The 27,014-nt window shown below is 36.3% G+C and overlaps 1 protein-coding gene across 1 annotated transcript; it reads left to right on the top strand.

Annotated features, from left to right (window-relative positions):
* On the top strand, nt 1–27,014 carry Mzt1 (Mitotic spindle organizing protein 1). The gene is made up of 2 exons (XM_081768458.1): nt 1–155; nt 26,561–27,014. The coding sequence occupies exon 2, from the start codon at nt 26,589–26,591 to the stop codon at nt 26,817–26,819; it is 231 nt and encodes a 76-aa protein (XP_081624584.1). The 5' UTR covers nt 1–155; nt 26,561–26,588; the 3' UTR covers nt 26,820–27,014.

Here is a 27,014-nt window from a genome sequence, read left to right as displayed (position 1 = left end):
ATATTTTGAAACTGGTAACATTGAAAATAAAAGAAGATCAATAGGAAAGAAATAAATATGTGCGGGCGGGTGTTAAGATTTATTTAAATAGTATAGTTTACGAAGTATTTAAAGGAAAAACATAAAATTGTTTTCAGAATACGACAAATTCTATGGTATGTAGTATTTGAATGATCAAAACATTTTTACAATATAAGTGTATTCTGCTGAACATGTAAATTGTATTGTCATAAGTGGACTAATAGCAATGCAAATTTTGACAACTAAGATAAACCATTAATGATTAAGTTGTACTGAGAAGTTTGTATCTCTATTTTTGTTGTAATAGCTAGTTTAGTTTGAGCTGAACTTGAAGAATATGGTTTGGCTATTGTATAGAACGCTAAATTAATGCTTTCAATATATGTGGTAGTTCCATGTATGTAGTGTCATAACATGGTAGATATCCATTCAAAAGAAGTTTACCGTGAGTATTTGAAATGCCTGAAGTAAAATCTTAGCCCCGCAGTTCGTCGTCCGCCTAGTTTTTGGCAAAAAGTATAATAATTGGTTCATTTCTGTACAAAAGTTTAATATTTAATGCATATAGTATTGCCGAACGAGCGTCAGTGAGTGAAGGCGGGTTAGAGCCCCGCAGAGCACGTTGTTTCCTGTCTTTATTACGGCTAAATATGAACGGGGACCTGTTTTCCAGAACCTTGCTGCCATGTTGGTTATGTTACTTACCGTTACATTGAAAAGTGTAACTCTCTCCACGTATCTTTACAATTGTTTGCTTACCGCTTTTTCTATAATTTATTTCTAGATTTATTAAACCATGACTTTTACTTACTTTTAACAAATTTTGCTGATTATCACCAGTCATGTTTACAAAACACATGCTCATTACATTCCCATAATCCTACCATGAGTAGCCTTGCGCCAAGTAGTTCCCTATGCTTGCCAAATAGTTCCATGTTTAGAACCGTTTATATAAGAAAATAAACACAACTTTTGCTCTCCTTATACATTATCAAGCACTCAAATAAGCAATTATTCATTTTTTTTCGGTAAATTCTCAAAATTTTGCTAGAAACGGACGACCAAGTTCGGAACTTAACCTTTCTTTAAATATATATACGCGCAGATGTATAATACACTGCGAAATTAAAGAAAAAGGTTTCACTTTTTGGGTTAACTTCCGCAGGTGATGGCCCCGAAATACACAATTTACGGGAAAATAAACAGAATCAGACGAAATGTCAGCATGAGAATAAGAAAACGTGAAGGATAGCATTTAGAATCTTTCCCAACTCTTTCATGCCTCCAGAACCGCGGTACCTTGTTTTTGTATAACTTGTGATAAAGGCAGAAAACAGCAAGCCCTGCGGGGCTTCTAATCCCCTTCGCTCGCTTAGCTATATTTTGTGAGGTAAGTGACACTGGAGATGTTATGTGTGCAAGATTGGGGGAGAAACTAAAAGATAGCGAAAGTGAATGGTCATCAGGGTTGGCAAAAACCATGTTTTTTTTTTTGTTTTTTTTTTGTTTTGTTTTGTTTAAACCAGGTTTTTGGGGGTTAAAATAATTTTCTCTATGTATTTATATTACATATGGACAGAATTAAGTTTTTTTCTCCTTGGTGTTATTATACAACAACGGAGTTATGCTGGAAGGGGTCATATAAACTTAAAGCGGAATCCTCCTCTGGTGCTAGGGGTCCCGGGTTCGATCCCAGCCCCCGCCAAGTGAACTTTGTGGTGGACAAACACCGTGTGCGTGGATTTTCTCGCGGTTCTCCCGTTTCCTCCCACTTTCTTCATTCCACCATTTCATTCATTACTCATCATCACCGTCTCCTTTAGCCTCACCGGCATAACAGTGGGACGTAAAACTCAAGGATTTCATTTCATTTTTAAAGCGGAATCCAAACCGCTTCTCGGTTTACATCCGAGAGAAGTTGTCCTCCACTTGGACTTGGAACAGCAGAATGAAAGTTCCACCCACTTCACTCCGATGCCAACAGTATATTCGCTTATTCAGAAATCGGGATTGTATCGTTTCATTATAAAATTGGGTAGTCCGGTTAGTAAATTTCTTAAATCGGGAAACTCCTGCCTTAGCCACCGGGAAAATCCTGTTATTATTTTAAATGCAAAGCAATAACGGAAAAATCTTGTTATTGATTTGCATGTAAAATTTTACGGTCAACTTATCATAATCAGTACGCTAAAACTGAGGTTTTATATTACCGGTATAAATTTAGTATGTAGATATCATTCAATAAAATTAAAACTGAAAGTCCAGTCCCAGCTAATGTTGGAAGCTATATAGGCAGTCAATAATTTTTTCTGCCAATTTCTGTCAATATATTTAAGCAACCTTGGCCTTTTTATAAAACAACAGCCATTCAGGCAAGCAGAAATATACAGTTTGGTTTCGTTTTGTATGTTTAAGCGTAACATCCTTATGGAATACTTAGGTTATCAAGGAGAAGACTCACTTAAAGTAACATCCGAACCGCTACTTTGGTTTACACTTGAAAGAAGTGTTTTGGTTCGACCGAGAATTGAACATGGGACGCCTTGATTAAAAGTTGAAAAGGAGATAAAACTATACAATAAAAGATAAGTTCTGACCAAGGCATATATAATCTAATAAATAATAGCGTTACAGTTTCGGCAAAATATCTTTGCCTTCATCAGACACAATATCTGATGTGTCTGATGTATCATGCATGAGATAATGTGTCTGATGAAGGCAAAAATATTTTGCCGAAACTGTAACACTATTATTTATTAGATTATATATGCTTTGGTCAGAATTTATCTTTTATTTTGTACAAGAAGTTTCAAAGCTAGAATGAGTGGTATTCAGAGATAAAACTAATGCAGATGGTTTAATATGTGAAAACGTCACCATGAAGTTCACACAATTTAAAGCATTTTTCGTTCGTTTTTTTTTTGTTAGGGGGGGGGGTAAACGAGTTTTTTTTTAACAGCTGGTTTAAACCAGCCAACCTCGATGGTCATCATTAAAGAAAGAACAAATAAATAGTAATATAACGTTGAAAAGAGGCTTATGTGGGTCTTATCCGGGGCCGGGGCTATCTGTGACAGTTTAGCCCACTTTTTGGGCTCTAAATGATTTCCTAACACGTTCTGGCTACAAAAAAGCACGAAGGGTTAAGTTCTGATAAGCGCACCAGGGCCAAACGTATGTACTAAGTAAAAGAAACCAAAATAACACTAACCTATTCATAATAAATTATCGTCATATTGGATTGTTGACAGGTCTTAACGGAATAAATACTATCTAACCGAGTGAGGGTAAAAGGGCAGGAGAGACCCGCGCGAAAATGTGGTCGTAGGGAGCAGGCACGTCAGCGACGCAGAGTATGCTCACAGATGAGGATTGTGAAAAAAAAAGTTATATCGCATAAAAAACCGCGCTGTATAGGTTAGAGTACATATTATGGTTTCACACCGGTAACTCTATACGGTACTTGTAAATAACATACATGTGTCTTGTATTGTACAGAAATATTCGGCTGATGGAAATTAATAAACTGGAACATACATACTGAAAATCTATGTAGAAGACTATCTAGAGTTATATATTTATTACGTAAACTAAAAACTGTTGTTAGTGAAAAAATACTTCTGTCAGCTTATTATGCTTTCTTTCATTCTCTATTGCTCTACGGTATATTATTATGGGGTAATTCAACTGGTGCTCAAACCGTTTTTAAATGGCAAAAAAAGGCAATAAGAGTGTTAAAGGGACTACGTGATAATGACTCTTGCAGACCTTTCTTTAGAGAGATGCAAATCATGATAGTGCCCTCAATATATATCTATAGCTGTCTCATGTATATTAAAGAAAACTTGGAAAATATCAGTACCCGAAATAAAATTCATTGCTATGACACAAGATACGGAGACGACCTCGATACACCATATTTCAGGTTAAATAAAACACAAAAGAGTTATAAATACACTGCGATGAAGATTTATAATCTTCTACCTACAGAAATTCGTGGTATGTGTAATAGAAACTTCGAGAAACACTGTAAATCTTGGCTCATTGAAACAGCTGTGTATAGCGTTTTAGAATTTGAGAAAGAGTTAAAAAATAAAAAGTGACTAGTTATGTACTTATATATTCAATGTATATATTTTGTATAATCTCTTGACGTTGTCTATTGCAACAAATGTTGTTTAACGACAATAAAAATATTCTATTCTATTCTATTCTATTCTATAATATGGGCCTATGTTTAGCAGAAGTGGTCCAGTGATTTTTTCTAAAAAATGTTACAATTTTGGTAATATCTGTTCACATTGGGTTAGGTTAGTTTATGTTATGTTAGTGTAGGGGCCTAGCATGATTTTCCAAAAAATAATAGAATTTCGCTTACTTCTACTAATGCTATTAGGTTAGTTCAGGTTACCTTAGGTTAGGTTAGATTAGATTTGATTACGTTATGTTACGTCTAAGTACTTATATCATTCATTTCTCCTGTACCTTCTACTAAACATACTCCGTAATATGTTGCACTGTAATCTTTCAAATGCACTCACTCACTTTAACCGTAGTATAGAACTTCTAATGGGTTGACACTTGTAAACATAAAATACTGGTTTCCTACATTGGGAGAAGTACTCCGCTAGTGGAAGTCCTTTTTGATATTCACTCGCTCATTTTCACCATAAAATTACAACTTTTGTGGCGATGTATTGTAAATCTGCATCTACTGCAACGTTCTACTTCAAGCAGTTAATTTGGAGATTTGATCCTTGAGATTTCTAAAATTCTTCCGAAAATGCCATTTTTTAATATACGAATTCCAGTCTAATGTTCAACAATAAATGCGACGTAAAAATATAAGGAACCCAGGTAACACAATCCAGGGTAAGAAATTACTAAGTAACCGGTGCAGAAAACTTACAACCTTCAAAAGTGGTATTTTAGATGCAATGTGCCGTTTCTCGGTGCTTATTTATGGCATAACCGGAATGGCTATAAATACAGTTTTCTGCGTCCAAGTTTAATAACATTACTCGAAGTAGTTGTTGAAAAAATAAAATTTTTTCTCCAATTATTTCCTAATGTTCCTTAAAATAGTTGCAAAAGGTGATATAACAATACTCCACTTGAGAAAGGTGAAGCTTAGAGGGACCATTTGAAGTGATTGTTGAAAAAATAAAATTGCTTAACCAAGTAATCTCCTTATGCTTCTGCAAAATGTTTGTAGTGAGCCCCATCACAGTATCCCACTTTGTACAAGGGAAGTTGAGGACCCCAGCAATGATGAATGTGCGCGTAAAATAAGACAAGTTTAAAATTCACTCTCAAACACGTACTTGGTGGTCCCTACAAAGTAGTTTTGAGTTTATGCCGATTCAGAACAGGGTGAAGCTGGAGGGACCGTGCGCGTAGGAGCAGGCGCGGTAGCATCTTGGGTATGAGCGCAAAGGAAGACGAGTGAAAGTAAAACGTAATCACCACAAGCTAGTTTTGCATTATAGAACGACAGTTTCTACGCTATCATGTTCATAGTGGACTCCCATGTCCTCCGCCTTCATAAAAGTTCTTATTCATGACTTCTTTGTGAATGAATGAATTTTACAGGTAAATTTCCGAACAGCTGACTTCATATTCCTAATCTGTACCACACCTATAATTCTCTTTGCCATTACCTGCTATTCGTTACTGGTACTTCCTGATCACAATTTTGAAGGACTTTAATAATAGCCTGTTTCTTAAATTGTTCAGTATGCTCAAGGCCTCTTCAATTTCTAAAAAATTATAACATTGTAGCTTTTACTGAGCAAAACGATGAAGTTCGTTTAGTATATGTTAAGATTTCTCACGAAAATTTACAGAGTTCTGCCCCAATGCAAGTTTGTCTTGCCAGAGAAGAATGGTAATGCAAAATAAATTTACATTCCATTTGCTACTTTATTATTTAGTAGTGTTCATTTGCTTAAGTCGCCTGCATAGTTTATGTAGTGTTTAGTTTCACCTTTTCATTTTGTAAAATGTGATGTTTGAGAAGTGAACCGAACCGTTTTCTGCGCAAACTGTGTCCAGCACTGCCTAAAAGTCTGTTATCTTTTTCGATCAGGTTAAGTTTAAACACACCACCAGAAATAATTGTTCAGAAAATAGAATAGAATGTTTCTAATTATTTCTTCATCCTTTTGCAAAGTATTTGCATTAGGCACCTTGGACAGCTCAGCTTGATAGAATATGGGCCACCAGGAAAGGGAGAAAAATAATCATGTAGTACATTTTTAAAAGATTACATTCTGTTCGTGACGGTCCAATATTACTAGATATACTGTATGTGAGCCTGAGGAAGAGGAGACAAACGAATAACTCTAAGAACGGTAATTTTCAATGTATATTCGCACTTTCTTCCTCCAAGTTGCATCTTCAAAGTGAAATGGTAGAGATTTACTGTTGGGACGCATGCTATTCGAAATTTGATGACAAACACTCATGAGGTACACTCGAAGAAATAGATATTTTCTCTCTAGCTGAAGCATATCTGCTCATAATAGGAAATCTACTCTTGAGAACACATCTCAACTGTGGAGTTGCTGCTATAACACTTTTTCTTATCTGCATTAGGTACAGTGAAACCTGTCTATGTTGGCCACCATCGGTTCATTCGAAAAGTGGCCAACTTAGGCAGGTGGCCAACTTACAGAAAATAAGTGTGATTTGTGTATTTTTAAAATAGGATTTCTAGTATAACTTGATTGTAAAATTTTAATAAGCAGTGGCACGACAGCTACTTATATATAATGTATATAGAGTAATCATAAAAATATACAGTACTGGAAAATATTACTATAGTATGTTTAATATATGTGCATACCTTTCTCTTCCTGAAAACTAGTCTGGTACATTGGATTATACGGATTGAAAACACAATAACACAAACAACCATGATATAGAAGTGTATGTACGCAGTTTATTGAAATTGATATTATAGCACACTGAGTTATTCAAATTGAAAACAAGGAAAGCTAAGTTATAAGTTGAGAAATTCATATGTAATTTATATGACTTCTTTTCAGTTGTTACTGAATGGTGGTTCATTCTAGACGTATTTGTTGTATTCTTTTTGGCAGATATGCACATTCTAATATTGTTAATGAGCTAGAAGTGTTTCCCTCGGAGCAAAAGATGTTTTGAGAAAATCTTGAGGGAATTCATATCTAAAAAACTCCGCTATCTTTTGACAAGCCGACAGGTGCCAATATTTGACAATTGAGATGGTTAGTTTTAACCTTGAGAATTTTCCAGAATTACTAAAGCTCCCCACTGATGAGAGGAGTTGATATAGCTAATGGTTTTACCAAAACATACAGGGTAAACAAGTACGTAAACCATTTCCTGAATTCCTGTACGTGCTTTTTCTTATTCACATCTTCCTTCACCACCCCTTTATGAGGGTAGTGTTCTGGCCATTGACTTCCAAGAACAAATCGTGCGAATCTATGCTTCTTTGTGTGCAGTCACAAATGCAGAACGTCTGCCTCTCATATGGGAATTCGAAAGAGTTAAGAAAAATAACAAGACTGTATTTTGCGTGGCCAAGATACGCAGGTAAATTTATCATTATCATCATAGGGTAAACATTGCTTCAGTGTGGCCAACTTCCAAGATAGACAGGTGGCCAACTTATAGAGTAGTAAGTAACGAATGTCTTATGGGAAAATGAAGGTTCAAGACGAACTAGGCTAAGATAAGCAGGTGGCCAACTTAGAGAGGTGGCCAAGTTGACAGCTTTCACTGTATATGGTATATATATCAGGGTTGGCAAAAACCATGGTTTTTATTGAAAAAAACAGTTTTTTTTTTTGTTTAAACCCGGTTTTTTTGGTTTAAATAATTTACTCTATGTATTTATATTAGATATGAACAGAAATTAGTTTGTTTTGCCTTGGTGTTATTATGCAACAACAAGATTATGCTGGAAGGGGTCACATAAGCTTAAAGCGGAATCCAAACCGCTTCTCGACTTACATCCAAGAGAAATTGTCCATTTGGACACGAAACCGGGACTAATTGGTCACAAATGCGATTGCCGACGCACTCACAAAGGACTCCTGATAAAAATACGTTGTACTGATCTTTACATCGGCCTACTTGTTAATATAATTGTCAAGAGTTATTTCAGAAGGACAAAACGATAAACAGTTATACAAGTAAAAACATTATACCAGAATTATATATAAATCGGGAAACTCCCGCCTTAGCCATTGGGAAAATCCTGTTATTACTTTAAGTGTATATGTATGTAAAATTTTAAGGTCAACGTATCATAATCACTATGCTAAATCTGAGGTATTAAATTACAAATTTGGTATGTAGATATCATTCAGTAAAATTAAAGTCAAATCCAAGTTGATGTTGGAAGCTACAAATTTTGACAAGTTGTAGGCAATTGACAAATTTTGTCAATTTCTATCAATATATTTAAGCAACCTTGGCTTCTTTATAAAACAACAGGCATTCATTCAAGTAGAAATATATAATTTGGTTTCATTTCGTATGTTTAGGCTTAACATCCTTGTGAAATACCAAGGTTATCACGGAGAAGACTTTCGCTGAAAGGGACACCTCGAATCGCTACTTGGTTTACACTTGAAAGATGAATTGTGGTTCGACCGAGAATTTAACACGGGACCCCTTGATTAAAAGGTGAAAAGTGGATAAACGTAATGCGGATGGTTTGATATGTGGAAACGTCACCACGAAGTTCACACGATTTAAAGTATTTTTCGTTCTTTTTTCTTTTTTTTTTTGGTTTAAACCAGTTGGTTTTTTTTTGAAAAAAACAGCTGGTTTAAACCACCTTGGTTTAAACCAGAAAACCCTGATATATATATATATATATATATATATATATATATATATATATATATATATATATATATATATATATATATATATATATATATATATATATATATATATATATATATATATATATATATATATATGTATGTATGTATAATTCTTAAATTTATTGGATAACGATCCGAATCTTGTCTATCAGTTAGTATTTTATTTATGATGTTATTTGAAAGGTTTCACATATTTGTAATATCAATGATCAATATTCCTAACGAAATCTACACGAAAATACATGCGTCTATGGCAGTTTGGACCTCCTGCTTTATGTGCGCATGCTCCTAGAATCGACTCACTATGAGGTCATCATTAGTAGGTTCGTCGATCTGAAGTTTATAGAGTCCTTTTCCAGCATCCAATTCCTAAAAACAAACTTCATTTACCAATAATAATAATACAGCCCCGAACTATGGTCTGCCAAAAGACTTTCAGCTGAGTTGTGTGTGTTGATTACATCGACCCCTAACGCGATTTTTACTGGATTTCTAGGACAACCAGCTTGCATTTAGTTTAGTTTTCTGTGGCCATCACATTGACTGAAACGTGACTGTTACTGAGTTTCTACGCCTACTAGAGTGGTTTTAGTTGAGTGATGAATGATCAGCAAATTAACGCCAATGCGGTTGTTACTGGATTTCTAAACCTACCAGATGACTTTCAGTTGAGTAATGTGAGGTTAACACATCGATCCCAACGCAATTGTTACTGGGGTCTACCGGACAACTTTTAGTTGTGTGATGTGTTGTCAGCACATTGATCCCAACGCGTTCGTGTGGCCGTGGTGGCTCAGTGGTACAGCGTTCACCTCTGGTGCATGGGGTCCCTGGTTCGATCCCAGCTCCCGCCAAGTGAGCTGTGTGGTGAAGAAACACCGTGTTCGTGGGTTTTCTCTGGTTCTCTCGTTTCCTCCCACTTTCTTGATTCCACCATTTCATTCATTTCTCTTATCATCACTGTCTCCTTTAGCTTAGCTAGCATAATCGTAGGACGTAAAACTCAAAAGATTTCATTTCATTTCCAGCGCGCTCGTTACTGGGCTTTCTACCAGTTTATTTTTAGTTGAGTGATGTATGGTCTGCACATGGATTTCATTTATTTCGTTTCAAAACGTACATTCCAAAATGGCCATTTCTAGGTTTTCAACCTCAATGTTGAGAGCTTCTTTTTTCAACGTTATAAAGTACGTCTCAATGTGCACAGAACAAGAATATTGTCCATTCCATTATCTTTCATATGGTTTAGGTTTTTACTCATTATCTTAAAACCTAAAAAGTTACAGCGTTTGACGGAATGCACTAAAAAGTTCAAAATACGCTCAGGCGCATATACAAAATGGCCGCTACGACAAAACCTGCGCGGCTAAAAAGTAAATGAATACCCGTTTTCAACTCCCTGAATGTGATACGAACTTAGGTTAAAAGTTAATAAAAAAAACTTAATTTTGTCAGCAACCATCATTGGTCGATTTCATTTGGATTACCCCATGAACAAAAAGACATGTTTGAGATAAATTCACATGCGTAGTTTCCAAGATAATCGAAAACATTAGGTCAAAAGTGTCGTTTGTTGCTAGTAATAATTGGTAGTTTTCATTCTGCTAGAAGATATTTTGTTTTATTTATTTGTGTAAAAATACGCTTTTAACGATCAAATTGTATCCGATGTTGTTTGTGTTCCAACCATGACACACATACATCTAACAATGACACAGATTTGCGACAAGATCCGCAGATAGATCTATAATAAGGAAATAAACGGAAAGACAAACAAAGTACTCATACACATGATTACATAAAGAGTGCATATATGTCATTCTTACAGGAATTCTTGAACTTCTAAAAGCTGATCATCTTATTACTCGTAATTAAATGAAAATGACTTACATGTAGTTAGGAACAAAAATCTTCTCCAATTCAACTGAAAATGTCTTTTCATATTGCTTTATTTCTTATCAGCAAGAAAACTTAATGAATCTGTATGGTGTCTTTGATCATCTGTATGGTGTCCTTCTGGAGTCGACAGTGGTCTGTATTGGCGAAGTTAGGATTACCATTGTTAGATAATAACTTTTATGTTTAAAGTTTATTTCCCCTAAGTTGTACAATCATAGGATAGGTTCCAAACAATTCCGTGTGTCGGTGTTTGGATGTAATCGACAGAACTCTACCTTTTTTCGTGATTTTCTGTTTGAAGTAATTTAATTTCCTTTTTTTTTTCTTTTTTTTATTAACAAATGATATTTTATTACTTAGTAATGTATGTTTGTTTTCGCTATATTATGTGGAAATTTTCAGTATATTGGTCAAGTTCTCAGTTATATCCCATTTATTTTTTCGTATAATGGAATTTTCTCGTACGACAGAATCTTCTATTAATAAAAGTATTCAACAATTGTTGATTAGTTAATGCACTTGTCTGTAGTTTTGACTGCTAGAACGCGGGTATGGCGTGCAAGCGAATGTGACCTTCTGTGTTACAAAGATTGTACATATTTCAGTTATAATGGACATAATTTTTCTAATATTGTTATTTATGATAAGATTGTGGGGGGCCAAATGATAAATAGTAAAAGCAAGGCTCTGAAGGATTTACGAGATATAGTTTAATTTATGTTGCAACGTTTATTGGCTTGTGGAGCGTAGCATTTTTTTTTTCTAAATGATAATCATATTAGAAGAAATTTCTTATTTCATCTGTGAAACTACAAGTTAAGCTTGAGAATTTTGTTGGCTGCAGTAACATTAAGTGTGTGGTAACCATAATGTCAAGTCCTTATTTTCTTTTGTGATGGGAAGATAAATACTCTACCTTTGCAGTGTGAATATTTTACTGAACTGACAAGTGAGTGTTCTGAAATTTCCGTAGAGCAGGATTCTGGATGTTACCAATTCAGAACAATTCATGGTGTGATATACTAACGTTAAATTTCAAGTACATTTATTAGCTATTTACAGACAATATTATTTGCTGAGATATTTAAGAAAATGTAGTGATTTTTAAATATAGGATCTAATTCTCCCCCTTCCCTCCGCTTGAGTTGAGTTCTGTGAAAAAAAGAATAAAAGAGATAAGAATATGGAATCTTGCAATTCTATTAATTTTACGGACGACTAAGAAAATTTAGTTTTGAAAGTAAACTTTTTTTTAAGTATCTTACGTTCGATGCAATATGACATCTTATTTTATTTATTTTATATGTAAAGATAGTAATATGATACGTGGCTAAGACAGTTTGTTCAACAGCTGGTGGTTACTTGAACCCATACTATTCATAATGTAGTTTCTAAGCTTTCAATAAATTAAGAAGTAAGACTTGTACCTTACGAAAATACATCGAGAACTTGATCAATAACTGCATTCGTATGTTTTTATTTGATAATTACTTGATAACTATATAGATTGATTTCGTGAAAGTGCTTTGAATTGATCCCGATATGAATATGCATATTTAGTTTCTTTGTCAGAATTTGCGAAACTTCGTCGGTTACGAGCTTTCAGCGTGTATTCGTACGCAAATACGGAAAGCTGTACGTGGTCACCAGAGCATTTTGCGTTGGTTTCGCCAATTTCCTGATATTGGTTGTTAAGGAAAAAAGCACAAGACAACCGCGTGTCTTAGAGGAAATCGTGGAGCGTGTGAGACAAGACGCTTACGCGCAGCCCACAATAATCAACCGTTCGTGCAAGCTGTGAACTGGGCATTCCGCAGAAAACAGTGTGGGATGTTTTGTGGCGGCGTTCGTATTTCAAACTCTACCATTTGTGATTGTTACAACACCTACCTCTAGATGATTATGTCCGCCAATTGGAGTTTTGTACCCAAATGCAGCAATGGAAGATGATGATGAGTTTGCAGAGGTTACTTATATTCAGCGACGAGGCGACTTTCCAACACAAAATGCTTTGGTGACCAGATTTGAACGACCGACGAACACTTCGCATATTCTAACACACAAAAACTTTTCTTCTGCATTGCCGCCATCTTGTAGAGTGCCGTCACAGGCCTGTCATCTAGCGTGCACGTGAGCCACGAAACGAGCTTTTTAAATTTAATGAGTGTATCTATCTTTTCATGTATCACTCGTCTTTGTACTTTGTATAGCCTACTTGTCGTTAAACATTGCTTTGAAACCTGATAAATCATTTAGGCTTACCCTGTATATTTATAAAAATAATGCGTCTTGCAATGAATAAGAAGAGTTTACAGTATTTTAGGTGTGGGGTCGGAGAGAGCATAGTGATCGTTCAATATAGCTAGTAATTTAGTGTTTACCTTCCATTTTCAATCTGGACCAGCGCGGTGAAATTTTACAATTATATTAACCTTAGTTTGGTTATTGAGGCATTGTCCTTTGAAAATTTTGCATTTTTTCACTTAAATTTGAAAGTTTTAATGCTGTCCGGTAATAGAATTAATTTATCAACGCTGTGATAAGCTAGGGCGTCAAGAGTCGTAAAGGTGCCTTCCATTTCAACTCAGGCAAAAAAATATAAAATTGTACCATCACCATCTCAGATATTGTTGAAACTTTTTTTTATAGCAACTAGACATGTTTTTAAGAGACCCATATTTTTTTGTTTTGTCGAAAAAAAATTTCCCGCCAAGTAATGGGCCATCAAAGACGGGGAGTACAATTTATGAATTGTAGAAGACATGGAAAATGGTCAACTTCGGAGCCTCACCATTCAGCTATGGAAACAGGTAGAGTTATAATTCTTGTTGTGGTATGTACATAGGGATATAAATAAACTATATTTTATTATAGTTTGGTTTGCGCGTGCGTATCTTTTTGTACATAAATTAACAAATGAACGTAAATTTATCTGAAAACTCGAAGTTTGCGAATTTTTTTCGTGCACTTTCGGTTCGAATTTTAAAATTCTGTTTTCGCGGTTGGTAAGACCTGGTTACCCGCTTTCCGAAAAAAAATTTGTATCGCTTCTGTGTGCAACCGTTTTGTCGCAAAAAATTCGAAAAATTGTAAAATTTTCAAAAATCGCCATTTTTGGGCGCCATTTTCTCGAAAACACCATCTTTTAAAATTCTGAAATTTTATCAGATGGTTCAACTTTACATGAATATTAAACACTCCAAATACCATTCTCGACCAATGCTTCATGAATTAACTGCAGCCTTTTAAAGTTAGCAAAGTTTCGTTAATTTTGATGTCACAGTTAGCAACACTGGAAACAATAAAAGTGCAATGATTTGATGATGTTTGTGGTTCACATTCATTAAATGAAGAATAAAAGATTTTCTTGACTGTGTTTGTCATTATTTTGATCAAGAAGGTTCTCTGAAATAGTAAAATGAGCCTCCCCTACTCCTCCGTTTTCTTAAACCGAAATAATCTGAGATGGAAATTACAATTACGAAACGCACAAATTTCAAGTTCACTTACTTAAAATGGTCTTCGGAAACAAAATTTCACTGATTTTTATATATATATATATTTTACATGGACCAATCATTTGCTTGGTTGGTGTCTTCTTCGCTAATAGCATGTAACCGTGCAGGTGCTCCAATAGGTGTTGGCTCACTCACAACATCCAGGAGTGGATCTAGGAGGAAGAAGCTTTTTATTTATATATAAATAAAACCGATCTCAGAGTTTGGAGCTCTTAAAAGTAACTCTAAGTAGCAGTATTACCCCCCCCCCCCCCTTTTCCAGAAGTCCGTCCTGGATCAGCCCCTGCGTAGCACATTGTCGATAGTCACAAATGCTGAAGGGCCATGTGGAAGCATAAACAGCACTTCAACTTCACGTAATTCATGATTTATTCATAATATTTCTGCTACGCACCACTGGTTATCATACATATATGTATGTAACAAAAGTTCCTTTTTGGAGATTTCGTAAATCTACACTTTGAATTGCAGAAGTTCGATTTTGGGGGAAGCATGAAGTTAGTTCATGGTGACCCATTACTGCCATAAAAACTTCGCCATTTTCCGAAGCCAAAGATGACTTCGTTGAATACCAGTTACTGGTCGCATACTTTCCCTTTTTTTTTATTCTGGAAGTCATCGAATTCAGTTCCAGGCAACAAAACGAGAGTAATACTCGGAGTTTCTACTTGCACTGTACTCACGAATTCTTCTGCGGTTTTAGTGGGGGCGCGGTGGCTCAGTGGTAGAGCGTTCACCTCCGGTGCTTGGGGTCCTTGGTTCGATCCCAGCTCGCGCCGTGTGGGCTTTGTGGTGGACAAACACCGTGTTCATGGGTTTTCTCGGGGTTATACCGTTTACTCCCACTTTCTGCATTTCACAATTTCATTCATTTCTCATAATCACCGTCTTCTTTAGCCTAACCGGCATAAGCGTGGGACGTAAAATTAAAGATTTCATTTCATTTTTTTCTTCTGCGGTTTTAATACTGTGTATCTGTTTTTGCTTAAGGTTATGCCGCGTTGCCACATTCTTTATACTGGTCCCCCCCCCCCCCCTCAATACGGTCGCAGAGACCCTTGCAGGGCCGGTTTCACTGCAAAAGCACTGCTTTATCAGACCTGCCTGCATCTCGAACATCTGAAAGGGATTTTTAAAGTGGGATGCAGCACCATGAGAAATCACTGACACGGTTTGGGAGATTATAGACACTTATTTTCTCGTATTCAAAACTTTTTATATAAAATATATGTTCGCTTTTCTAGAGTAATTTTAGAATCTTGTCTATGGCTATGAGTACATAAGCCGAATCGTGTTTTATCGTCGTTTATTACAACAAAACTGTCAGTTGTTTCATATTCCGGTGATAACTCTGAATTTCACTTTGCAGAATAACAGTTCAGTTTTCAGCGAAGTCCACATGAAGTAAAATAGAATTTGTATCTTGAAATTTTTTACGGTGCTTTTCGGTAGCAATTAATTCTCTTTGGATTTTCTTGATGTAGCCATGAATTACAATTCTTACAGTTAAACCAGCAATGTACGATACGAAAACAGAAAGTGGCACAGTTTTTTAACGAGATTATTGTTTTCCCATTTGGCAAACGTAACACTTTCATTTTCATCAGGATCAATAATTAAAGCCTCCACACTTATTCCTTCCATACACACTTCCCTCGCAGGTTGCGGACTGACCCACTTTAGTCGAATACTGTAAAATTCAGAGTGACCCATTCTTATGTTGGGTTTGTTCTGTTTAAAAAGTCAGTAAATTTCTTTGGAACGCGTAAGAAAACGTTTCGATTTTTTTTTAACTTTTTGTCCTTTTTCGATCACTGTAATGACATCGCACTTAATTGAGACTTTGTCTGGAGTATTCCAAATCATCACTGAGGTAATAGTTCAGGCTTTTTGTAGATCATCAGAATTTATTGGATGGCCATTTCAAGTAAACTTAAAATTTGTGTGTTTCGTAATCGTAATTTCCACCTCAGATTATTTCGGTCTAAGAAAACGAAGGAGGCTCATTTTACTATTTCAGAGAATGAAAAAAACAGCCAAGAAAACCTTTTATTCTTCATTTAATGAATGTGAACCACAAACATCATCAAATCATTGCACTTTTATTGTTTCCAGTGTTGCTAACTGTGACATCAAAGTTAACGAAACTTCGCTAAATTTAAAAGGCTGCAGTTAATTCATGAAGCATTGGTCGAGAATGATATTTGGTGTGTTCAATATTCATGTAAAGTTGAACCATCTGACAAAATTTCAGAATTTTAAAAGATGGTGTTTTCGAGAAAATGGCGCCCAAAAATGGCGATTTTTGAAAATTTTACAATTTCTCGAATTTTTTGCGACAAAACGGTTGCACACAGAAGCGATACAAATTTTTTTCGGAAAGCGGGTAACCAGGTCTTATCAACCGTGAAAACAGAATTTTAAAATTCGAACCGAAAGTGCTCGAAAAAAATTCGCAAACTTCGAGTTTTCAGATAAATTTACGTTCATTTGTTAATTTATGTACAAAAAGATACGCACGCGCAAACCAAACTATAATAAAATATAGTTTATTTATATCCTTATGTACATACCACAACAAGAATTATAATTCTACCTGTCTCCATAGCTGAATGGTGAGGCTCCGAAGTTGACCATTTTCCATGTCTTCTACAATTCATAAATTGTACTCCCCGTCTTTGATGGCCCATTACTTGGCGGGAAATTTTTTTTCGACAAAACAAAAAAATATGGGTCTCTTAAAAATATGTCTAGTTGCTATAAAAAAAAGTTTCAACAATATCTGAGATGGTGATGGTACATGCTCTGCCTGAATTGAAATGGAAGGCACCTAAAATATCTAAGTATAATAAAGCTAATTGATATCTTGACAAGTTTGAGGGTTATGTAAAACAAAAATTTAGGTCTATTTCGTCTGTTTTGTTGTACTTTAGTTTGAGTTATTCGTTTAAGTTTGAGTGTCTGGACCAAGATTAATTCTGGATCACCTGATTCTTTTCCGCCAACACTTTATTGAACGTATTGAATTCTCTCAAATTTGTGTAGAAGTGTGTTATATAGTGCCATTAAGTTTAGTTTAATGCATTAAATGTTTTGTAAATTGAGAAGTTTTGTAAACGCAAGAAATATATATATATATATATATTCCGTGCAGATGTGAATCCGCGTGGAAGAGGCACTTAATGGAGTGAATGGCTTTATATTAATTGATAATGTTATTGTAAGTGCGTGGCAAATATTAGCTGAGTATCATATAATAATAATTGTCCCTTCGTTTAAAATCTTGTACTGCAGTGTAATTCTACCTGAGTTCTGTGAAACGAGTCGTCGCCGACGGCTTGTTTTAGTATAACCACTTGCGGGCCTAAAGTTTATTATCAACATTATGACATGTTTGCGAATTTTTGTGTCAGATAATCTTGTGTGAAAACTAGTGGTCTTCATATTATAATAAGAATACACGAAACAAAATTGTAATAAATTGGAAGCAATAATTTTTTGGTAACAAACCTCCTTCACTGAATTTAACCGATTTTGGGAAACAGTTTAAAATTTGGGAGTGATATGGTCTCGAAGGAGGTAAAGGGCGCGGGAGCCCTGACTTTAAATAATTATTTGGAAATATGTACTCAAGCATACTTTTATCTTCAAAATTAAGTGCATATTTTTACCAATATGTAAACGTAATATTTGAGTTATTCTAATAAAACGGCATTAAGCTTTATTTGATGTGGTTCTGTATTGTTTCAGAAATACTAAATATTTTTCATTAGTTTAAGGTTATTGAATAATTTAATGCATCCAAACTGTGTGATTTCTTTACTGAATGATAAGTCTAGTTATTGGCGTATTATACAATTTTGAGTCCTTTATTCTCTGTTGTCAATAACATGATAGCCCTTCGTTCGGAATTATGATCATCCCGCTTGTCCATTCCGGTGAAGAGATTGTTTTTCCCTGTGTTTATAGCTCCTCGTCTCTCTTGCGTAACGAAGTTTTGTTTTCTGACTATTGTTGGTAGACATATATATATATATATTTGGTCTAGGAATTAATTCGTGCGGTTGGTACGCACACATTGAAGCTGTAGTACAAACACAAAATACATAAATACCTTAAGAAAAATATTGTCCATCGCTAGCCACCACTTTCGCCCATCTGTCAGGCAATGTACGGATTCCGTGGCGAAAGAAGTCCTCATCCTTGGAAGCGATCCAGTCAGAGACCCATGTTTCGATATCTTCTGAAGAAGTAAACCGCTGTCCAATCAAATCGTTGTTCATGCAATCGAACAATTAGTAGTCCGAAGGAGCAACGTCTGGTGAATACGGCGGGTGGGGTAAAACTTCCCATCCGACATTTTCTAAATAGGTTTTGACCGGTTTTGCGACATGTGGGCGAGCGTTATCATGTTGAACAATAAGTTTATCATGTCTGTTCTCCCATTCTGGTCGTGTTCTGACCAGAGCTTGCTTCAAACGCATTAATTGTCGTCGATAACGTTCTCCATTCATAGTTTCACCCGGTTGCAGCAGCTCATAGTATACCACACCTTTCATATCCCACCATATGCACAGCATAACCTTTGCACAGTGAATATCTCGTTTTGGTTGTGATGGACCTGGTTCACCTGGTTTCACCCAGGCCTTTTTTCGTTTAGGGTTCTCGTAATGGATCCACTTCTCATCACCCGTAATATTTCGATGCAGAAACCCCTTTCTGCTCTGTCGTTGAAGCAGCAATTCGCAAATGGTTTTTCGTCTTTCAACGTCTCTGTCTTTCAATTCATGTGGAACCCAATGTGACATCTTATGAATCATTCCCATGGCTTTCAAGCGTTTGGAGACTGTTGTTTGATCAACGCCTAATGCTGCTGCAAGTTGTTCCTGCGTTTGACACGAATCCTGCTCGAGCAATGCTGTCAATTCTTCGTCTTGAAATTTTTTTTGGCTGTCCAACTCGCTCTTGGTCTGCCAAGCCGAAATCACCACTTCTAAACCGTGCAAACCACTTCTGACACGTTCGCTCAGCTAGAGCATAGTCACCATACACTTCCACCAAAATACGATGACTTTCAGTCGCACTTTTCTGCATGTTAAAGTAATGCAGCAGGACATCCCGCAAAAACACTTTATCAGGCACAAATTGCGCCATGTTCACTTAACTACAAACTGGTGTTGTTGACGCTTTAATCCACTGCCCTATACTACGAACGATACGCGATGACAGGGGTTTGCAACACATGTGTGGATACATGGAACTGTGGGACGCTCCGTTCGTTGCGCCATCTCTTGTCCACCCGTACGAATTAATTCCTAGACCAAATATATATATATATATATTAAATCTGTTAGATAGGTGTGATCACTTTAAGACAGGAAATAGTTCCATTTCAATTAGGTCGAAAAATTTGTATTTTTGAAGAGAGTGATCTTAATATTAAATATGTGTTATAGCATTCTGCGGCCAGGGCCATCCGATACAGGTTCTGTCGCAAAAATAAGTAGTGATGTGTTTCCGCTGACGGTTGGAGTGGCATGAAAGGTGGTGGTGGGAGCTACTGGTAAAGCAACGCAAGTCACCTCGGTTGCTTGTGCGCCATTACAGTGTGCGGACCGCTCCAAGACCGAACCCCCTGTTCCGCTTCACGTCATGACTGCATGATGCAACTTTAGTGGAGCAACGATATGCGATAAAATTTTGTGTTAGGCTCGAAAAATCGAGTTCGGAGACCATGACGATGATTAACGATGCTTACGGGAATGAAGCAATATCTCATGGAATGGTTTTCCAGTGGCACAAGATGTTCTGGGAGGACAGACGTTGACGACGCTGAACGCTATGGTCGTCCGTCAACGACACAGTGCGACGAAAATGTGCAAAAAAGTTAGACAGGATCCATTTTGACTGATGCCTAAGTTTCAGTCTGTTAGCGGAAGATTGCAATATTCCACAAACCATAATGCATCACATTTTTACAGAAGATTTAGCCATGGGAAAGATGTGTGCCAAGATGGTCTCCAAAGTGCTCATGTGGCGGTCTCGCGTGAACTGTTGGACCGCTCTGAAAGTAACCTGCATTTTTCTTTTTCTTTCTTTCTTTCTTTTTTTTTTTTGTTAACATAGTTATTGATGACGAGACATGGGTCTTTGAGTATTACCCTGAGTAAAAAAAAGGTGAAGTACAGAGTGACACACGGAGAATTCTCCACGCCCGAAAAAAGCAAGTCCCGGGTGAAGGCGATGTTCGTCGTACAGGCGTTATCCACAAAATGTTTGTGCCGCGGAGACAGACAGTAAGTTTAGAATAAGTCTTCGAAAGGATGCGGAAAAGAATGCAATATGTCAGGAACAGGGTGGATTGATTTAAATCAGTCTGATTTAAATCACGATTTTAATCAAGATTTAAATCACTTCATTTTTTAAATAAAAATCATTGATTTAAATCAAATTCCGAAATAAATTAATTTAAAGTGAAAATAAGTAAAATCCCGTTTCTGTTCTGTTATTTCGATTATGGAAGATAATAATCATAATACAATGAGACTCAAATGTATGTAAGCACAGTATGAAAACGAGTATCATGCAGAGGATGATTAGGGAAAATCCCGTTTTGAACGGGTAACGGGAGAATCCTGCTTTCTTCTTTTCGTAACATAGGGTTTTTAAATCGTTAACTATTCCAACGGAGAAATCACCATCGACATTTAAGACAAAAATTCTTTTATGTCCACGTCTATTTGTTTGTTTCCAGATAATAGGGGCGTATTTAGAGGGGCCCGATCCCCTTTCCGAAACAAAAAAAAAAAAAAAAAACTTTAGGCGAAATTTATGTACTAAATACATAGCATAGAAGTTCCTCGGGACCGTAATAGGGCATATTTTGGATGCGTTAAAATATCGAATAATACTGTTGATAAAGTGGATTCTTTCAAATATCTAGAATCAATATTAACAGACGAAAACTATATTTACGAAGAAATTAAATGTCGACTAAAAGCATGGAATTCGTGTTATTATTCAGTTCAAAATCTCTTGTCACGAATTCTGTCCAGGAATTTGAGGATTTAAATATATATGCCTGTTGTTCTCAGGGTGTCTAGCAAGCAAGCATAATCAAATTCCCTGACTTTCCCTGACAAAAGTATAATTTTCCCTGACTCTGTCATTCTTTTTTTTTAGTAACTCATGAAAAGTAACTTATATTTAAATCATGAAAATGAAATCTTTCAGTTTTACGTCCCACTATTATGCCGGTTAGGCTAAAGGAGACGGTGATAATGAGTGATGAATGAAATGAAGAAAGTGGGAAGAAACAAGAGAACCCCGAGAAAACCCACGAACACGGTGTTTGTCCACCACTAAGTCCACACGGCGCGAGCCGGGATCGAACCAGGAAACCCAAGCGCCGAAGGTGAACGCTCTACCAGTGAGCCACCGCCTCCCAACTTATATTTAAAGTGAACTGTAAGTTTTCACCATTGTCTATATGCTTCATACAATATTCTACAAATGTACAAACGAACCAATTCATTTACCTGGAATTTATGACTATTTTAGTGGCATTCCTTCATATATCGATTCGCTTTCAATCAGGCTGGATATTTGAATGAAGAACCTGGACGTTGGATCACTCCTTACGACTACTGCTTTGACGGAATTGTTAACGACAAATGTGTCAAGTGTAACGCGATTGCCTTTGTCAGGTGTGCTTACTGTGAGCAGAGCATTTGTGCAAGTCATGCACTCTTTTCTGAACTACATATTGATTGTACTAATTGAGGACTTTTCTGGAAGAAAGACCCAAGTTCTATTATGACTCAATTCTACTTTGGTCATTTTTCCTTAAATTTGCAACTTGTTTATGCGATAACAAATGCTGGTTAATGGTAAAGCAAAAATACCGTTGGTTATACGGTTATACCGTTGGATTTATGGTAAAATTTGCTAATTATAAGGTGTCAATGTTATGCGTTTTGTTTAAAACTTTTGTCTGATTCAAAATGGCGGATTTGAACATGGCCATTATCAAGGCACCTCTTACCATAGACCTAATATTTATCCACCTGCTTTTTATTTAATTATTATCATTAACACAAAATTTACAAGGTGGGGTAAAGGACTAATACATATGCTGCAACAATATTTAATTTCCCTGTAACTTTTTATCAATTGCGCGTAAACCAAAATTAACGTCACCATTGTTCTTCTGATTAAATTTGCGCCTTAAATCATGTATCACATGACCCTATTCCTATTTTAAAAACTTAACCTTAATTCAAAATGGCGGATTTCAAGATGGCCGCCGTCAGGTATACCCTTACTGTATGACTTCCCCCTAGTCCTAATATGTACCCATATATTTGTTATTCACCTTTTGTCGTTATAAGAGGTCTTACAGAGCTTTTACCTCCAACTGTATGAAGACTATTCTGTACTTCCATGTGATGTTCTGGTAGCTGTATCTCCTAAATCCCTGGAGCTTCGCACCTACAACTTCACTGAAATACTGACCACATTTAGTACTACTTTCTCATATGTGTCTCAGTCAGCAACTCGATTCACCCAAACGTAAGGTTTACTTGTGAGTTGTAACACGCCCAGTGTGCATCTGATAAACAGAGGCCAAAAAATTACTTTTCAGACCAAAATGAAACTCAGCCGGGAATAGTACACTAACTTATTATTCTGTAGTCCAAGTACGGTCAGCAGTACATCATGGTAGACGAACCTGGGGATGCAGTTATATGAGGGGAACGCATACAAAGTTGCCTCGTGTAGCGTATACATACATAGTATTTCGACATGTGTTCCAGAAATCTCTAGTCAATGTATTTGGTGTAATTGTTGGTGTCTGCAAGCACTGAGACTAGATAACGACCATCGCCATGCATTGTCGTTATCTGACACGTGAGCAGCCTTCTTCATACTGTTATCAAATGTTTGGGTTTTCATAACCCCTTGGGGATCTTATGGTACATTTTGTACCATACGCATTTTTCATGGTACATTGCGTTATTTTTCTTCTATTTGAGCTTTTTCGTCCGTTTTTTTTTTCAAGTCCAGAGACATTGTAGAAGACATTACGTATGGTTTCAGACCGTCCAGCGTCCAGACATAGGTGATGACGTCATAATTTTGAAATATAAATTTTCCCTTATGAAGCCTATGTTCATTACTTTTTGGCGGGCTTATTTTTTCACGTAAAAGATTGAAATTTTGTACAAACATTCAGTCCACCGAGTAGTATTTACCAGATTTTTTGTTCCGATGTCAATGCTAAAACAGGGGGGGGGGGGGAACCAGAGGGGCAAAGGGATATTTTTACCCCCAAAATCCCGTTTTTCGTCATTTTCCCGCCTCACATACATGATGGGGACACGTGAGTCATACCGTCTGAAAGGCAGTTCCATTCTGAAGAGAATGACGGTCGAATCATTATCCTAGGGTAACTAGGGACGTCTCAGGGATTTTTTGAAAAATATACCTCTATATAGGGAAAAATGGGACATGGTGGGTATATATTTTTTTTTTTTTTTTGGTGGGCTTACTTTTGCACCTAGAAGATTGAAATTGTGCACAAACATTCAGTCCACCGAGTAGCATTTAACAGATTTTTTTTTTTTTCAGATTTCTGCGTTAAAACAGGGGGGAGGGGTCCAGAGGAGCTAAAAGTTGAAAAAAGGGAAATTTAGACAAAAAAATCCCTTTTATCTGGAATTTCCCGCCTTAGATACATGATGGAGACATGTGAATGGTACCGCCTGAAAGGCAGTTCTATTCAGAAGAGAATACGGGCGACACATGTCCCTAGGGCAATTAGGGATGTCTCGGAATTTTTTTTTCCCTGAGATCATAGTGTTTTGTGGTAATTTGGGGCATTGTGGAAATTTTTGATAAAATTTCTCCCCCCTTACTATTCAAGATAGAAACTTGAAATTTGGCACACACATTCAGTATACCAAGTACTATTTATCAGATTTTTTTTTAGATGGCTACGTTCACACAGGAGGGGGGCAAAGTTCGAGGAAAAAATTTTTCCCTCCGAAATTTTCACTTTGACATTTTTTTCCCGCTTCTGGTATATGGTATGAGAATGCAAGTGGTGCCATTTGAAAGCCAGCTCTATTCGGAAGAGAATGAGATATGAACCATGATCCTAGGATAAATAGTGACGATGCAGTAGCTGCTTGACTGAAAGTCTAAAAAATAGCCCAAAAAGCCATGATCCCTAAAGGGTTAATCGTCTCTACTCTTGCGAAATCATGCTACTGACTATATTCAAGCCCCTATCCGTCTGATCCTGATTTTGTCCGACCTCCAATTTGTCCATTATACTGCTACGCATATTGCCATCCAGATAATTCTCTGCATTATTTTGTCTTGTCTACTAGTGTGCTGAGACACGAACAGAATCAAAAACACTTCGCACCTGTTCTCCTCAGAATGTTTTGGATCGTATAGGACAATCACATCGTCGATTTGGATAAAATTTGTCACATATTAGGAGTAGCAGGCTACATTATAAACTCGGTTCCGTCTCTGTGTTGGAATAGTTTCTAGTTATTAAGTTTCAAAGTGGGATAAGTGGGAGCTTGTGTAGTTCGGATCCCACGTTAAGCCGTCGTCAAGTCTAATAGCCAAACGGTTCTGAAAGGGACCCTAAACTTCAGCCAGCCAAACTGCTATAATTATTACTGGAACCTACTTAACAGTAATCTATTCATGAAGTCATTTTATTAGTATGAAGTAAATAGATGCTCAAATGATACACATGGAAACTGGAATTATTTCCTATTTGCATAATGCAGTGTACAACTGTAAAATTGCATAACTAGTACATTTTTTTAAAAAAATTAACATTATTGAAGTGATAGAACAGGGTGTCTATCGGTCACGAAAGTCATGAAAAAGTCACGAAATCAGAAAACGGTCATGAAAGTCAAGAAATTTAGCTTTTGGGTCACGATTTTTTAAATCTGTACAAATATAAGTAGAGACTGGAAAATTTTGTTCTATAAAACGTCAAAATTCACCGTCATAATGTCTATAGTCGACTTTTGGCGCTATCAAATCGCAAGCAAAGCACGGTTCTATCTCATGCATGAAAATTCGGTCTAAATCGCACCTAAATTCGCTTTTGAGATTGTTCTTCAGCTGCTAAAGAATATAGGTACTTTGAAATGTTTCGAAATTTTATGGTTTGGTAATGGAAAGGTCACGAAATTTCAGTTTAGTATTTTAATCGACACCCTGTAAAACGGCTTGAATATAAGAATAACCCTTTCAGTTGAGATTAGGGAGATACTACTATAAAAATTCTAGTGTCACGCACAATCTTGTATCAGGAATGGAAGGGTTCATAGTGGAAATCTTGATTTCGAAATAAATATGCATTGGCATCAATACATAACTAACTAACTAAAACTAATTCTATGGCCTATGGAACCCGGAGGTTCAGTGCCGCGTTCACAAAAGCAACAATACATATTCTACATAATTTTGGAGATATCTGTAATTAAATAAATGGCTTATGATGTTTCATTAACTGACGTTTCAAACGCACTGACTGTGTTTATCATCAGAAATGGCTGTTGATCGTCTCTACAAATATCACAGTACTACTCTGATGATAAACACAGTCAGTGCGTTCGAAATATCAAAAGTAATTTATTTGCATCATTCACATTGGGATTTCAGTAGTATTCTGGGTTTTAAGAGCTCAAATTTATGTAATTACTAAAAGTTGTACTGATTGGGTGTTGTTAGTTGTAATGTAGCGTCCCTCTCAGTAGCGAGGTTATATGAGAGGTGGATCTACACCTTAGTGTCATCCGAACATGAGCTCCCATCGGGGATCGAACTCGGGCCTCTTACGCTGAAGGCGAGTGCTAACCATATACCCACGAGGAGCTCTATCCTAAATCTATCCACATCCTTTAACAATATATTGGTAAGCTGAATGTTGAAGTGGGTATTCAATTAAAAGTAATATATTAGTTGTAGAAATAAGATTTTATGAAAGCATAGTGGATCAGTAGTAGAGCGTTTATCTTGGTCTTAGGATCCCTGGTTCAATCCCAGGTAATGAAAATTTGTGGTTAACATATCATGTCCGTGGATTTTTTCGGTCTCCCCATTCTCATTCCACCAATTCTTTTGTAATCATAATCAACTAAATGGTATTTGTAAACATTCTTTTTGAAATTTAAAAGGAAATCGCTGTTTATGTTTCAGGTGTGTGGTTATTCAGAGAGAGGGAGCAATGGCTGATGCTGGACAGCAGCAGGGCCAAATCTTGGCTGCACGCGAAACATTTCAGACACTCCTCGAGATGTCAAAACTGTTGAATACAGGTCTGGATCCAGAGACTCTGACTCTCTGTGTAAGATTATGTGAGAGTGGAGTGAATCCTGAAGCATTAGCGAATGTTGTGAAGGAGTTACGGCGAGAAGCGGCTGCTCTCAAAAATGCCGAGGAGGAAGAACAAAATTAAATGGCTTTTCTTGTTTTTATTATTTTATGTAAATATTAAAAGGTAAAATTCTCTTTTTATAAATAGTTATGTGACTGAGAAATTAGTTAAGTCATTGCAATACAATCAATGATCTGTGTATTATTTTAAATGTAAATAATCATGTATGTTTTAATATGAATAATAAAATGTAAAATATTACTACATAAACGTTAA

Source organism: Thermobia domestica, chromosome 8 (assembly GCF_964235325.1).
Source record: "Thermobia domestica chromosome 8, izTheDome1.hap1.1, whole genome shotgun sequence".
Lineage (NCBI taxonomy): Eukaryota > Metazoa > Arthropoda > Insecta > Zygentoma > Lepismatidae > Thermobia > Thermobia domestica.
Note: the sequence above shows the minus strand (reverse complement) of the source record. Positions and strands in the feature narration are given on the sequence as shown.